Source organism: Electrona antarctica, assembly GCF_951216825.1.
Source record: "Electrona antarctica genome assembly, chromosome: 7".
In the NCBI taxonomy this organism is placed as follows: Eukaryota; Metazoa; Chordata; class Actinopteri; order Myctophiformes; family Myctophidae; genus Electrona; species Electrona antarctica.
In genome coordinates this window covers 19,723,082-19,739,917 of record NC_136812.1, presented here as the reverse complement: position 1 = coordinate 19,739,917, position 16,836 = coordinate 19,723,082, and the positions used below count along the sequence as shown (strand labels likewise).

The 16,836-nt window shown below is 44.5% G+C and overlaps 1 protein-coding gene across 2 annotated transcripts in view; it reads right to left on the bottom strand.

The window, feature by feature from the left end:
- Positions 1-16,836, bottom strand: part of pip5k1ca (phosphatidylinositol-4-phosphate 5-kinase, type I, gamma a) — a 61,993-nt gene that overhangs the window by 22,259 nt on the left and 22,898 nt on the right. For both annotated transcript variants that reach the window (XM_079505279.1, XM_079505278.1), the window contains exons 3-11: positions 15,286-15,372; positions 14,074-14,204; positions 13,555-13,672; positions 10,053-10,205; positions 7,672-7,971; positions 5,703-5,914; positions 4,244-4,327; positions 3,344-3,392; positions 219-303 (exon numbers count right to left, since the gene is read on the bottom strand). In XM_079505279.1, the coding sequence (XP_079361405.1) occupies positions 219-303; positions 3,344-3,392; positions 4,244-4,327; positions 5,703-5,914; positions 7,672-7,971; positions 10,053-10,205; positions 13,555-13,672; positions 14,074-14,204; positions 15,286-15,372 (1,219 nt within the window). The remainder of the gene's footprint in view (positions 1-218; positions 304-3,343; positions 3,393-4,243; positions 4,328-5,702; positions 5,915-7,671; positions 7,972-10,052; positions 10,206-13,554; positions 13,673-14,073; positions 14,205-15,285; positions 15,373-16,836) is intronic.

Below are 16,836 nucleotides of genomic sequence, written 5' to 3'. Positions count from 1 at the left end.
ATGTGCAAACCTTCATCTTTGAAGTGGGATGCAATGGGAAATCAAATTGACCTTTTCCCACCAGCGTGACATTTTGCATGCCCTAATAAGGCATTCAGCAATATGATTTCCCTGACAAGGCTTGGCAACAATACAGAGTAAATTCTGGAATTTGAATGAGTTACTCATGATCACAGAACTGACTATGTAAGGAGATGTCTCCATCTGAACAAACTCACAGGAACTCTTCTTGAAGACGTTGTTGCTAATGAACTTGAAGAACCTGTCACCATAGAAGCCTGGCCGATGGACCGATACTGTGTCCTAACAGAGAGAGACACAGACAGGGTGAGAGGAAGATAGTGAAGTGAAAAGGACCAAACCAAGTGAAGAAAGGCATTTAATCCTGTCCATCATCGGATCCACTTTACTAATGTTTTCTTTTCTCTTGACCCACATAGAGGCCAGTGACAGAGAGGAACAGGGAGAAAGGTATGGATACTACTACAGCATGACCGATGCCAATGAAAGACTTTTGGATCCGATGCTGATCCCGATTTGATAAAGTCCTAGCCACCAATTAACCAATGTTTTGACTGATATTTTGTCCAAAATCAATTAAAAAATGTTTTTTTGAAAATAGAAAATTACAAAAATGCTTATCTACAAAGCACCCAATGTGTTTCATGGCAACACATTGTGAACTTGTACTGTATACCTGGTATTTTTAAACATTTTTTGAGAACATCCGAAGGATTTCGCTATATAATTGCAGACACTAATGCTGTACAAAAGTCAAATAATGGCCGATATATATGGGCCCGGCTCTACTGGATACACAGAAATGGTAAATGGTAAATGGTGCATTTATATAGCGCCTTTATCCAAGGCACTTTACAGAGATTGTGCATTACATTCACCCATTCACACACACATACATACACCGATGGCAGCGGAAACCATGCAAGGCACCAACTAGCACATCGGGAGCAATTAGGGGTTCAGTGTCTTGCTCAAGGACACTTCGACAGTAACTCTGCGGGAGCCCGGGTTCGAACTGGCAACCTTACGGTTACCATCCAGGCACTCTACCCCTGAGCCACCGCCCCCCACAGACTCTGGTACACAGTGGTGACAGGCTAGAGGCTAATGTAGTCTGTCCATTATTCATGATCCTACAGGCTAAGATCACACTGCCACCAGACCAGACTGACAGATGACACTGGGTATTTGGTTTAGGCTGATAAAGGAATAAGGTGGATGCACATACAGGTGGAGTAGATGGAGAGACGAGGATAGAGGAGCGTGGCGGTAATGGGGGCGGGTAAAAGGTTAAGGTATAAGAGATGAGGAGAAAGGAACACAGAGACATTATGTACAAGCTGCGGTAAACAAACATCAGCTGGATGCAGAGGGAGGGACGGAAGCCAACTTGGCCCAAGTCATTTGAACAAATTTCAGACCCAATTATAGTGACAACAGAACTGTAACTGCCAACAGAAGCCACTTAGAAATCCAACTACTCTTCCTCGCCCCGGTAGCTATTTCTGAGCTTTGAGCCAGCATTGCTCGAGTGCGTGTGTGTGTATGCTAGAACAAGATAAAGAAAATGTGGGAGAGAACAAGAGTGTGTGGGAGATGTGCAGGTGATTGGGGTCAGAACTACTTTGGGAGAAGACAGAGGAGAGAACGACACGGAGAGGGGAAGGATGAACAGAAAGCCTGAGCTCTCATGCAATCTATGGATGTAGAGTACAGTATGTTTAAAAGATTCACTGCATGGATTTGTTTTCACTTATCTCTCAAGGTCTCATATGCACGCACACACACACCGCACGCAATGCCACGCACGCACACACACACACCAATGTTATTATAGTTTAAAACTTTCATTCATTTTTATTTATTTTTGAGTGGTGCAAACCACTCCCTTACGGACTTGTGTGTGTGGGTAGCTGGCTGGCTGGGTGGGTATGTATGAGCACGAAAACAGCATGGTTGTATAACTCATTTCTCAAACGTTTCGGACACGGGGCGGCACGCCGGAACCGGCCCGGCGCCCCGGGCGCGTTCCTGGGGGTCTGGAGCTCCCCCCCCCCCCCCACCCCCGGGGACCACCACATGGTAACTGTCATTTCTCTATCGTTTCGTACGCGGGGCGGCTCGCCGGAACCGGCCCGGCCCCCTGGGCACGTTCTGGGGGTCTGGAGCTCCCACCCCCCCCCCCCCACCCCCGGGGACCACCACTTGGTAACTGTCATTTCTCTACCGTTTCGGATGCGGGGCGGCTTGCCGGAACCGACCCGGCCCCCTGGGTCTGGAGCTCCCCCCCCCCCCAATTTAAGTCAAAAGTCAGGCAAAATAAATACAATAATAATAATAATAATAATAATAATAATAATAATAATAATAATAATAATAATAATAATAATAATAATAATAATAATAATAATAATAATAATAACAACAATAAAATAAAACTGCCCCAAAATGAAATAACTTAAGAATGCTGAACATCAAAGAGAACAACAACAGCAACCAAACAAGATTCAGCTCAAGAAACGGGATAATTCAACAGTTTTTCTTTTGTTTAACCTCCCTAGAGACCACAGCAGACAGTATCAGACAGACTAGACTACATGTAAACACAGCTAAAGCTCTCCTCAGTCTGTCTGGCTAGGATGGTAACACACCTTAAAAAGGACATTGTAAGTCAAAGCCAAAGTCGAGGAATACAAAAATAAAAATCAACATTTATTCATTACTGACAAGGCCTTGCATAGCAGAGCTCTAGGGTGTATTGCTGACCTCTTAAAACACTACCATACTTCAGTCAGGACAACTAATTGTTATTGTATATAAAATTAGCAGTATATTTAATTTGGTTTGTTGATTTAGATACTCTGAGAAATTACATTACATATCCAAGGTGTCTCCAGTCGCTAGACAAAGGTCTTTTAGCTGTACTGCTGACTAAGCTAAGATTAAACGGAGAGCAAGCATTAGCACTTATAGTGAAGCCCTACATGGGTGAAGCGTTGTTCAAATGTTTTGGTGAAATACATCAAAAAGAGAGTTTATTGTGTGCGGACATTCCCTTTTTCTTGGCAGTGAAAAGTTTGCTTATATATTTTCTTTTTAACGTCTGTCATTGTATTTTTTATAATGTTTCTTTCTTGTATTTCCTGCATTGTTTTATCGTCATTATTTTAGCTATATAAATAAATGTGTTTGTTGTTCTTGTTCTTCTTCTCAATAAACATATATTAGTATAGAGCATGTGATTATGGAGACTGTATGTTGAGTATGTGTGCCTGCCCATGTTTGTGTTTTATGTATAGCGGCATTAAAAATGCAAACTTACCCCATCATGAACCAAAGCCTTCCACGTGTGCTCCAGTTTCTTGATTAGCCTGCAGACACAAACAGAAGCCCCCTGTTAAAACATGTATAACAGTCAACATAAACAGCATGCCTGCAGGCTATGCATGTCTGTCGAAGGAGACCTGAAGGTATTTAACATAACTCTGTGGTATTTTAGATACAGACCTTTATTAATCCCCTGGGATGAATTCAGTCGCCAGAGGCAGCACAGCAGTTAGCTGTATCCTTTTACTTCATTTCCTCTGTATCTGTACTCTGACATTTTTAATCAACTTAAGTTCAGGTCTGTCATGCCAAGCTTTTCAGCCGCGAGCCCTTATTTTGAAGAGCCCAAAAGCTGTTTCGGTGAACCAGAAGTAATAATCGGTAATTTCCGGGGCGATCGCTAGTTATTATTCTTTCGTCACAAACACTAATATAGTAAGTGCGACATCGTGGGGAATCTTTATTGAGCTCCTAAAACATCGATGCTCTGTATGATCACGTCAATCTGAGCCTCAGTTCCAAAAAAAACGCAGATAAAAATTGTCGCTAAAGATAGAGTTGACGTAGCGAAAACATTCAATGATGTCACAACACGGAAGCAAAGCGTTGCCAGGTGCCAAGAACCGGTAAATATAATACTGGCGATTCTGGATGCATTATAACCTAATAATTCGTCCAATGTCGTCCTAGGCGAACTGTGTCGTCCAATGTCGTTTTAGGCAGAGAAAGAGTTTTTCTGGGTGAGGACTGAGGATCCACTTGAAAATCTCAAAATGGTTTGCGGCCCACCCATCTGAGCATGATAATTGTAATGATTGATCGATCAATCAGGCAATCAATCAATCAATCAAGTTATGGCTGACGGCATGTGGTGATTGGCTGTAGTTCTGATTACCTGTAAGATTGCAAAATGTCAATGAGTCCAACGTAGAGAAGAAGACTCTCCCCTTTCCCATTGACTGCTGGGATGCCTCCCATCCTATTGAGAGAAGAAGAAATCATTTTCTCTGTATTAATATATACTTTAGTTACAGATCACTGTTGTCGGGCAGAAACCTTGTATGTCCAAAACAGTTACTTCTCAGGAAATGTAAAAAATAACCTATGTTCCAATGGAACCAATGTAGTTATTACATTCTATTATATATTAAGGAAACCTCTGTGCACCAGTCTGTTCCACATTTGTCTCCTCAGTGGGTTGAGCAATTGATCTGAACATGCAGTTTCACGTTCCCAAAATGTAAGCTGTTTATTAGCGTTTTTGTGTAAACACCGGAGGTTCGGGCTATGGAATCTCTAGCTGCTGCCTAGACCTGTCTTCTATGCACACGCAGACACGCACACGCACACACACGCAGACGCGCGCGCACATACTGTACAAGCTCACACTGCTGTTGTGTGCTTATAGATCCGGTATTTCTGTTACTTGTATGTGATACTGTAGTATTATGACGAAGTAGAGCATTAAATTACAAAAGAAAAGTAAAACATAAAAAGTGGAAATGGAGATACTTTAGTTTCTGCCTGACAGCAACGACAAAACATACCAAGCTGTGATGGTTCATGTCAAAAGAATGCATGGGTCCTAAACATGCATGAGCAGGTAGAGTGTCACGAGTGTTCACAAAAACAATCCTGAATATTTGTGTTCATTGCTGCACTATACATACTCTTAACAACTCTTAATAACCATCTTAACTTTGCCAGGTGTAAAAGTCAAGTCAACAAAAAGCATTTTTCTCACTATGAGATTAGCAGCGCTGCGCAGCACACACATACAGTACACACCGTTGTCAACTTGGATCAGTGCCGTCCGCTCACTGCTGCCCTTTCAGATCTCATCACTCCACTAGTCCACTTGTCTCATTTGCTCCCCTTGAAAATGGTTTGCGGGTCTTATCACAGTGTGAGATTGCTAAAGATGGCAAGTGCAGAGCCTCCGAGACCGCTTTTGATTGACAAATATGAGGCGCCGTTCTGGACAGAAATCGATCCAAATTGTGCTCCCTCTTTCAGTCTCTATACCGGCGTCGTGTGTGATTAGGCTTGACTATAATCCAGAACAGAAAAATGGACATTCTGACATTCATAGCGATACATAAAAATAAACGACAAACTAACGGTGGCAGTTAAAGGACCACGTCACCACTTTTCAACCGCACGCGCGCGCGCGCAGCCGCACACACACACACACACACACACACACACACACACACACACACACACACACACACACACACACACACACACACACACACACACACACACACACACACACACACACACACACACACACACACACACACACACACACACACACACACACACACACACACACACACAGCCAAACTCACGTGTCGTCAGAGTCGATGGTCTCCCCGCAGGCAGCTCCTCCCTGGATGGACTCCATGGCTGTGGAGTAGAGAGCTTTCTGCTGGGTCTGCACAGGTCTCTTCTCATCACTGCCTCCCGGTGAGCCCTCCATCTGTCTCTCCCTCTCTGCCTGGTCGATGTTGTGGACCCCCAGCAGCAAGCTGTAGTCCATGATCTTAAAGCTTTCCAGAACCTGGGAGAGAAAAGTAGGGATGCACCATGTTGAAATCTTGGCCGATATCCATTGTACATTATTATTAGCAGCATTGGTCAAATCGATCAATGCCGACACCGATACTGCAAAATACAAGTTTCTAGTACGGTTTACCCTACACTTGTTAGTAATACAGTAACTGTGATTCAGGGTGCAGGAGCAGCACACCACTATGGGGTACACATATTCCACAGCCAATGGGGTACACACAAACACACAAAGTTGGGCATAGGAGGTGCTGGCGCCCCTCCAAATTATTTAAGAAATATATATTAAAATCATATTATGATTAGTTTGATTACTTTTTGCACCCCTATTTACAAATGTAACCAAAGGAAAAGAAAGGCTCCATGATGAGTTGACTGTGCCGGGCACACAGCCAAACACACATGAGCCAGTGATTGATGTGACATGAGGGGCCGTGCTTTCACCACACCAGACACCCCATGTTTCACTGCTCGCTCCTAACAATGAAGATCTAATTTATAGATGCAACCCCCTGGGCGGTGTGGGGCGATAAACACGCACATAAATATCTCCTCTTGTCTCCATCGAGTCACTGTATGTATACGCGTTCTGTTTTCCCTACTGAGTTCATTCAGTTCACACCTCCGACTCGTTTTGCTCCATCTGTTTGCCACCCACCCCATCCCCTCCCTCAATTGCTCTTCTCTAATAACACTACATATTTCCAAATAAGGGAAGTCCGTCCTCTGCATTTACCCGCCCTAATTATTAGGAGCAGTGTTAACGCAGGACCCAGGGAGCAGACTGTCTTGCTCAGGGACACACAGACGTCGCCTGGGAGGACCGGAGGATGAGCCAGGAGTCCAGGACGGTGAACTTATGATTACCAGGCCGCTTCTCCACCCACTCAGCTAAATGATTTCCACACTCCACTCGGTTGATGTCAAAACCACGCCAGAGGGAGGACTAATTTTGGTTCACATGATAACCAAAAAAAATAAATAAAAAGAAGGTCATGCTGCATTACACACAGGATGCTGAGTGAAGCAAATCATGCAGCACTCCTGAGCTCAACTAGGCGGAAATCGCTTGCATGCAAGCCAACATCGTTATCCTCCACTCCCTTATTGCCTTGCATAGTTTACACAGTCCATCATTGATTGTCTTACCGGAGCAGCTCTCTGGGGGGTCATGATGAGCATAACATTACATGGATCCAAGATTCAGCAGCAATCAATGCCTCATACTATTCTCATGCTGATCTCTTTAATCAGTAATCAGTGTAAATTATCCTTCTACAGCACTGCCCTGACCCCTTCCCTCAAAAAATGCAAATCACTGGCGTCCTTTAAAACAGGCCTGAGAATCCACCTTTCAGCAGGCCAAAGGGAGAGGAAATGATCGCCCCCACCTTGTTATAACCACCTTCTTTTTTCCCCCAACCTGTACATGTCTTTGTTTTTTATTATTTTTTGTGATGATTTGAATTTTGTTGTTATTTTTCATGTCATGATTATGAATTGAATACCCAGGACCTGAATGGAAACAAGACTGCAAGGACTATTTTCGGTGATATCCTTTTAGACTAAGTGTTTTGACTGTACTCTGTTTATATTTCTGCCTAATAAAGTATTCAATCAATCAATCAATCAATCAATCAATCAATTCTACTGCACAAATGTATCACTACTTATTCTGGTCCAGTATCAGACAAACCCCTCCCTCCCTTCCTTCCTTCATTCCTTCCCTCCCTCCTCTCTGGCACTCACCAAGCAGTCTCTCTGCAGCGTCTTGACCAGGGCCTGGTACGTGTCTTGGTCCAGTATGAGTCCATCTTGCATGTTCTGCATGAAGTCCAGGTCTTTGAAGGTGGGCCTGGCCTTCTCTCGTTCCTTCTTGGAGGCGCGCCTCTTGTAGGTGGAGCCCTTCAAGTCATACTTGAGGTGCATGCGCACCACACGGGGTAGAACGTTGTTCATCACGACCACGCGGATGTTCTTCCCCCCGGACTGGACACAGTAGAGGCCGAAGAACTTGGGCAGCAGGGTGCGAGGGTTCTGGTTCAAGTTCTGCGTGAGGGGTGGATAAAAAACAAAACAAATGAAAACAGATAAAAGACAAGACAAAGTGCTCTTTTTAAGTAACAGGTAAACAATAACATTGTGTGTAACATTGTTGTGGGGTATATCCAGTCCAGAAGCTGACAGACAAGAAGGCCACTCGAGGTGAGACAAAATTGATTCAGAATTGATTCAATCTAGCCTGTAGTCAACTCAAGCAATGAAGCAAATCGGGTTAGTAAGGCACAGTTAAAACCCTGTTTGGACCCTGGGATCAGCGCCAGCTCAGCTCCATTAGAGAAATGAGAGTTGAGATACTGCACTCAGATATCTACTGGTCTACTGTATAGATAGATTGGCAGAAAGAAAAAAAGACATAGTAAGAGAAGAGAGGAGCGTGATTGTAGAAGCCTGACCCTCTACAATCACTCTCCTCTCTCCTCTCAAACCCAAGGGGTTTGAACTGAAGCACAAAGCTGAGTCCAAAGCTGCTGACCTTCAGAAGGACTGATACATAGAGAGGTAGAGTGAGTGCAATGGTGGAGAGACAGACAGACAGACAGACAGACAGACAGACAGACAGACAGACAGACAGACAGACAGACAGACAGACAGACATGTGGTGAGGACACAGCAAGAGACAAGTCAACACAGACACATGTAAATGGTAAATGGTAAATGGTGCATTTATATAGCGCCTTTATCCAATGTATCCATGTGAAATGTGAGAATGAAATAAAGGAATAAGACAATAATTGAACTAGAAAAAGCATTTCCTCGATATACACCAATACAAAGACTCAATGAAAAGTTGAATATATCCACATTTACAATAACATCCGTTGAAAGCTGAACATTTTACAGTTTGAATACATTTAGCTAATGTATGCAGAAGTAGTTAGTCACAAAAAAGTGTACGGATTAAATGAAGAAGGATAACAAGCAACGAGAACATGGGTGTACTCAGTGCCCAGCAAGCACACAAAATACAGAAAATACAGAAAAAGCCAACTGATTGAAATTGGGCATAGATTTTGGGTGATGGAATAACGTGACCTACTTTATACAGTGCACTGTATAAATATGACAGGCTGCCACCATCTCTCAGTTTGCGCATGAACGTTTTGGACCGACAGATAGTGCCTTATATTAGCTGTGATTTTCACAGCTAATCTAATCCTTAGATTACATCTCCTCTCTTTATGTGTGTCCATCAATCTCTAGGCCGCAGGCAGCCCTCTGGTTATGTCCCACAACTGTAAGGTCAAAGCTTGATCTCCAGAAGAGCTGGCATGTTCTCTTGAGAGTCTTTGAGTGGCCGGTTAGTTTTTCTGCTTAAGGTTTCACTTAAGGCTAATAACACAAACTAGAAATTCTATGGAAATCTTGCATTTTAAGGGAAATCTTAACCTAAGATGCTTCATGCAACCAGGCCACTGAACCTCTTCCTGCTTACTCATTGTAAACTGCACCATATTAAAAAAGTGTCGGGTGACGCATAATCTATTCGCCTTGAGTCTGTCTCCTGCAGAGATGCCTCATGTTGTCTTGTTTGTATGCCTGCCTGTCTCTCTGTGAGACAACCTATTCATCCGTCACTGCATCTCAGTCTCAATGTCAAAATGTCCTGGCCTCTGGCCACCGTACACAGTTCCCACGTGAGCCTGAATTTCTCTACTTTCATTAAGCCACACAGTCAGACCAATTAAGGCCACCAAGCTGCTAAGAGCACAACCAAACGATGAAAAAGTAAATGAGTTTGAACGCTCCAAGGCCATTTCCACGAATGGTTAAATGGATTCCTGTGGTGCTTCTGTGGCTGTGGCGGTTGTCACGCATGAATATGAACAAAGCTCCATCTCTGTCTGTCTCAGTGGGAGGTGAACCTGAGAGACTGAAATAGCAGCATGGACATACATGGAGCTGTTGCTGCTTATAAACCGGTTCTGAGTGGGACCGGGGAGAGGAGGGTAAGGGGCACTGTTGGGTGAAGTCACGCTCCGTTAAGTTTGACCTTAAGACATCCATCCGGCTGCAGAAACACCCCGGCCAGTGTGTGTGTGTGTGTGTGTGTGTGCGTAGAAGCTCACCATATAGTATCCAGGAAGTAGTTTCTGTAAGAACTCTGCCTCCTTGTGCATGACTGTCTTGATGATGAATTCGTCGTCCCTGGTCAGATAGAAGACTGATCCGCTCGCTCCGGGATTGGACAACTCAATCAGAGCCTCATTACACACGGAGTACTACACACACACGCACACACACACACACACACACACACACACACACACACACACACACACACACACACACACACACACACACACACACACACACACACACACACACACACACACACACACACACACACACACACACACACACACACACACACACACACACACACACACACACACACACACACACACACAGAGAGAGAGAGAGAGAGAAACAGAGAAACCCCAGTCAGAAATTGTTAAAAAGCAGATCCATAACAACCCACGGAATGGGAAGCTTTGACACGTTCAATGATTGCAGTCAGGAAGTTAAAAGGCTGTGACAACTCTGGTGTAATGCATCCGTGCCACAGAAACCACAAGGAATATCTCTGACAGCTCCTCTAATGCCCCTTTTTGAGAACACATCAGTGACTGGATCACGGCTCTGTGAACAGCGTACTACTGCACAGCTTGGATCAATATCAGTGGATGACGCACGCATGCACAATCTTTGTGGGAGACAGTCATTAAAACCAATTTCTACACCTGCATCACTGTGATGTGTAGAGTAATGACACACACACGCACACACAGACTGTGGGATGTGGAAAAACAGCACCTAAGCGACACAAGTTTATAATGTCACTGAGCCAACGGTAAACAAACATCTATTAGCACTTGAACTTGTACTTTCATAGGCTCGCATGACATTAGCCATGCTTACCATCACATATTCATAGTCAGTGTCAGTGTAACAGGCAGAAACAGTGGCGTCTGCCCTGACGCCTACGCAGTACGCATCTTATAGGCTCAATGTAGCCTGACAGCGTGTCACGGGGTCAGAGTCCCGAACCCGACTGCATGTCACTTCCCATCCTGCCTGCGTATGTATTTATCATAGATTTTATTTTTCTGTATGTCTCAACTACACCCATTTTTTCATTTTTAAGCGGTGCAACCACTTCATTAAGGAGCTTTGTGTGTGGCTGGCTGACTGCCTGGGTCTGAGCACAAACATAGCGTTTGGTTGGTTTTCACAACCAAGTGTCACTGTTGCACAGCCTAACACAAACACACATATTAACCGTATATATGATGATTTCAGGTGTGACAGTACAGTACAGTACAGTACAGTACAGTACAGTACAGTACAGTACAGTACAGTACAGTACAGTACAGTACAGTACAGTACAGTACAGTACAGTACAGTACAGTACAGTACAGTACAGTACAGGGACCCCCACACGGTAACTCTGTCATATCTCAACCGTTTCGGCCTCCTGGGCGCGTTCCTGGGGGTCTGGATGTTCCCGGGACCCCCCGGGGACCCCCACACGGTAACTCTGTAATTTCTTAATTTCATAATTTTGACAGATATGTACAAATATCATTTGATTTTGTAACCCATTTTTCACCCCGTGTCAATTATCTAATGTGATCCACACCCACCGCCAACCTGGGGAAAGCGACGGACTTGAACTCATGCTTCCTTCATGCATGAGTGTCCAAGTCGCTCCTTTACACCTGACAGGGGGGAGTTTCCCTGGTTGGACGTAGCGCGTGGAAGGAACACGTTATTCCAACCAGTTCCATTCCCCTCCATCAGGTGCCCCGGCTGGCCAGGGGGAGGCAGTTTAGAGACCAGGATTACTGCATGTTTTTGTGAGGGTACCTACCCTAGGGGACACGGGGAGAATATGCAAACTCCACACAGAAAGGCCTGTTAAGGCAGTCTGTAGGACACATGCTCAGCAGGACAATAATAATAATGAGGCAACACAAGAATTCAGACTTTGGAAGTATGATGATTTTACTCGAGTAAGGAGCCAAGACTTACATGACCTGTTCATGCATGGAACCCCCAGTCTGATTCCCAGAGTAACATAGGGTCACAGCCTTTATAGCTTCCACTCCCACAACAGCCAACCCCCAACATAGCCTCAAGACTTGAGCCAGTTCAACAAATGGGACAGTAACATTGTGAAACAAAACAGCACCACAGGGGTGTGACAGATGAGATAATCTCAGAGGAAATGATTTAGAGAAGATACTCTTATATAAAGGGGTATTATTAAATGTTTACATCTAAATTTCTACGACAGGCCCTTTCGCCAACCCCGCCTCGGGTGTGGGCACTGATGACGCGGAGGAGAGGACACGCCGCCAGCGCCCACAGTGTCCCCAGCGGGAATCGAACCCAGGTCCTTCTAGCTGTGAGGCGACAGCACTACCGACTGTGCCACCGTGCCCGTGAAGCATTTTTGTAAACAAATATATCAATCAAACCCCACAAGCACATAGATGGCTTTTTGGTATTTATGGCATTGATGATGCCAGTCTAAGAGAGAGGGCAGATAGGAGAGGGCTAGCGGTCTGGCCAGGGATGACATCGATGGACAACCCTCGCACACAGTGCCGCGCACACACACAGACAGTGTGTGTGTGCGTGCGTGCGTGCGCGTGCATGTGTTGCCTTGCGTGCTCCCAAACTGCTTACATCTTAGGGAAGAGCAGTGATTCATGCCAAGCCCCATACTGATGAAGAATGACAAGCTGCAGACCTTCCTCCTCTCTCTCTGGCACTCTCTCTCTCTCTCTCTCTCTATCTCTCTCTCTCTCTCTCTCTCTCTCTCAGGCACTCTCTCCATCCCTCCTCTCACGCTCTATGTTCTTCTATTATAACAGACTCGCCCTTTCGTTCTACTTCCTCGCAGAGCCTTTCTTTTAACAGACAAACATTAATCTTCTCATTTCTAATTAGCTCTCTGTCTATCATCTCTCTTCTTCTTACCCATCCTCCTCGCCGTCTGTTTACCGGTAGCCACTATCCTGGACTTCCTCCATTTTGATTTCACACACCACTCTTCCTCTCATCCCACCATCTCTCCTCAGTGTTAATTCAACTCTGGGAGTAAAAAAATCCATTTGGAGTTTTACTGTGCAACAGGTGGGATACCTGAATTATTTCCATCTGGTTGCATACTGCACTGTGCCGTTGAGGTTGGCAAATTTGGTTCCATCCACAGGCACCCAAGCAACTCAACCCAACCTTAACCACTTGAACCCCAGCAATTGAAGGCTTAAAATAGGGACAACCGGAAGTTTACGGAATGCATTGGAGTCTATGGGCTCGCGTGAGTACATGGACCACGTGACCGTGCTGTTTTCTGCCCCCTCAATATCGCAACTCTTCTATTAGATGGCTCTGGGTCCACTTTACTGAGAGTAGAGGGTTCAAGTGGAGCCTGATTTAAACATAGTCATGCGATGGTGTATAAATTAAGCTTAGGTTTTGTATGATCACTCTAAAGAAAGTATTCTCTTTAATTCAAGCAGTTACTGTATGTACATTATACGGAAAAAAGAGTCTCACCAGATAGTCATCCGGTCTGATGCCGAACAGTTCTCTGAAATAGCGGAAGGCCACAGGAGCGTAGGTTTTGAAGCGGAAGTCTGGGAAATGGTGGGCTGGGGTCAGGTTGCTACCCTCACTGAAACACACACACGCACACGCGCACACACACACACACACACACACACACACACACACACACACACACACACACACACACACACACACACACACACACACACACACACACACACACACACACACACACACACACACACACACACACACACACGTCACACACACACACACACACACACACACACACACACACACACAAAACACCACAAAAGAGCACACTGAGTGTAATGAAGGGATAATTCTCTGCTCTTCTCTTCCATTATAATAAAAACACTAATACAATACAATATATACAGTATATTCACACAATGCACATATTAATACCAAGTCCTATTCCAAAAGCGTATTATCGGTACTGTAAATGCATGGCCAGGGTCTTGTTAGTCTTGCTGCAGTAGGTACCTGGGGAAGAAGATGCTCTCCACCACATAGAAGTCCTGCATCAACACATCTCTCTCAGGCTTGGAGCTCAGGTTGCCCACTGTGTAGCCGATACCCAGCTGGATGGCTCCTTTCAAGGCAGAGGACGTCGTCTGCAGGTGGGTGAGGGACAGATAGGTAGCAGGGTTAGATTGGGTAGAAGTGAGTTATGTTACAGGATTATAAAGTAGCTATGTTACCAGATTATAATGGGCCTATGTTACAGTATTATGAAGTGAGTTATGTTACAGGATTATAAAGTAGCTATGTTACAGGGCCATAAAGGAGCTACAGAGCATTACAGTATTATAAATGAGCTATGTTACAGGATTATAAATGGGGCGACAGTGTATTTCTTTCTTTCTTTCTAAAACGATTTAGAATAGTCAAAACAAATGTGTTTACCCCCCCCCCCCCCAGTGGAAACTGCTCTTGTACCCTGATCTGATTGTGGTTAGACACAATCAGATTACAATTTACAATTTACAATTTAGGCATTTAGCAGACGCTCTTAATCCAGAGCGATTTACATTAAGCAAGAACAAAAAGCTTGGGAATACATCACATATATAAAAAGCATTTATCATGAAACATGCGTAAGCTAAGAACGTAACAGTGGGATATTGGAGGATTGGAGGATTGCACTCTGATTACTCAAGAGACACATTTTAAAGATTAATTTTAGTTCAGTGTATAGAGAGTGACAGAAAAACAAGGGCAGCGAGAGGAAGAGAAAGTGAGAAAGGGGGTCGTATTCGAACCCAGGTCCTCGTGCTCACAAGAAGCATTATGGTCTGTGCACTAAGGCTGATCGAGCCACCAAGCACTGCTCAAGACACAATTTATTTAGTGCTATTAAGTGTAATCAGACACCCTGTAGAAAAAAGGTACATACTGACAATCGGTGTCAAGTGGCAATCATGAGAGCACAAGTACAGGGCAGCACTCTGGATTCGTCAATAGGGGCACAATACTGTAGTGGCTGCATTTAACCCATTTTGGGCAGGAACCCCTTGTGGTGTTAGCATTATGTTATGCTTTAGCTATTGAAAAATAGCAGATCTACAAGCTCATAGCGCGCCACCGAGTGGCGCACTACGAGCTTGTAGGTCTGCTATTTTTGAAAAATCGAAGAACGACTGACAGAAACATAGCTTTTTAGAATCTGATCTCAGGTCAAAATGGGTTAAGTACCTTCTTGTATGTAGTCTCCCCTGAAGCATCCACCCCTCTGTGGCCCATCTTCTTCCCCTGCCCTGGCAGGCCTGAGGAGGAGGGCATCTGAGAGGACAGAGAATTAAAGAGAGATGCAGACGCACATGAATCAACAGCTATTATGGATGGAGATACTAAAGTTAGATAATTATTCAAACTAGAGAGGTGCCCGTGGGGCCTTTGCGGCGGTGCCCGTGGGGCCTTTGCGGCGGTGCCCGTTGGGCACTGGTCTACTTGGAACGATGCACGTTGGAAATGCTTGCCCAGATATTATGTCTGTGTCCCTTTTTTTTGCGGCTTTTGCCTTTATTTTATATTTTTTATAGAGAGACAGACAGTAGGCTGACAGGAAATGGGGGAGAGAGATGGGGGAGTGACGTCGGGATCGGGAGTCGAACCCGCAGCACACTGCCAGACTCGGGCTACCGGACAAGGTGCCTGGACCGCTGAGCCACGGCCCGGGCCGCATGTGTCCCTTTTATGCCCGACATCAGAATGATGTCAGATTTGTGTGTCTCTCTGTGTCCCTTTATTCCTATATATGGAGTTCTGTGTCAGCCATGCCCAAATAATTATGGAGTGTTGGGATGTCAGAACAGGCCAGCTTATGGAGTTCTGTGTCAGGCATGCCCAAATATGGAGTGTTGTGAGGTCAGAACAGGCCAGCTCTGTGTCAGGCATGCCCAAATATGAGGGATGAGTGCTGGATCAAGCAGGAGCATATGATTCAATCATGACACTCCTCTTTGCATTGTCAGGATGTGATCCTTTGATCCGTACTGTACAGCAAAGACGAGCAGACCAGAGGTGTGTTTAAGAACAATGTTTGCAATAAACACAGTTTATTTTATTATTTATTGATTTTATTTTTTACATCATATCTAATAGAATTTCCTTACAGCAGGCTTAAGTTAATCTGTTGATTAAACCAAACAAGAAAGCTAGCAGATAGTCCATTGACATTATTCTATTACACTTCTATTCTATCAGACTCAGTTTGACTTTGAGTTTTGCTAGCGTGTCTGATAAAGCAATGTGATTTTAACAGATGGGGACAAACAGCATTGGCAAACAAATTGCCTGTATGTGCATGAGTAGTAGCAGATGGTGCCGGGTTACCACATCAAGACACCCAAGTTGTCAGTCAGGGAAAGGATTTATTTAGAGTTTCAAAATTGACTGGGTTTATTTAACTTAAACCCTCGATATACTTAGTAAAATTGACCTGAGTCAGCAGCACATGCTTGGTCCGCACTTTTCCCCCTCTCTTTTCCCCAGAAGAAGGACGCTAGCTGCGGCTCACATGTGGGTTAAACATTTTGAGATGTATCTTGTGTCGTCCTGTGTGGCAAACCTAACTCAAGTAGACTAAAGCAAACATGTGGGACATAGTTTACAAATACTAACCTAGGTCTGATCCTCATATAAGGAAAACCTTTTTGAGAGTAAGGGTTTATTACATTCCGTAGAAGACATGCACAGCTGGAGTAGGATGTCAGTGTCAGACAGTGAGTGGAGTAGTTATTCACG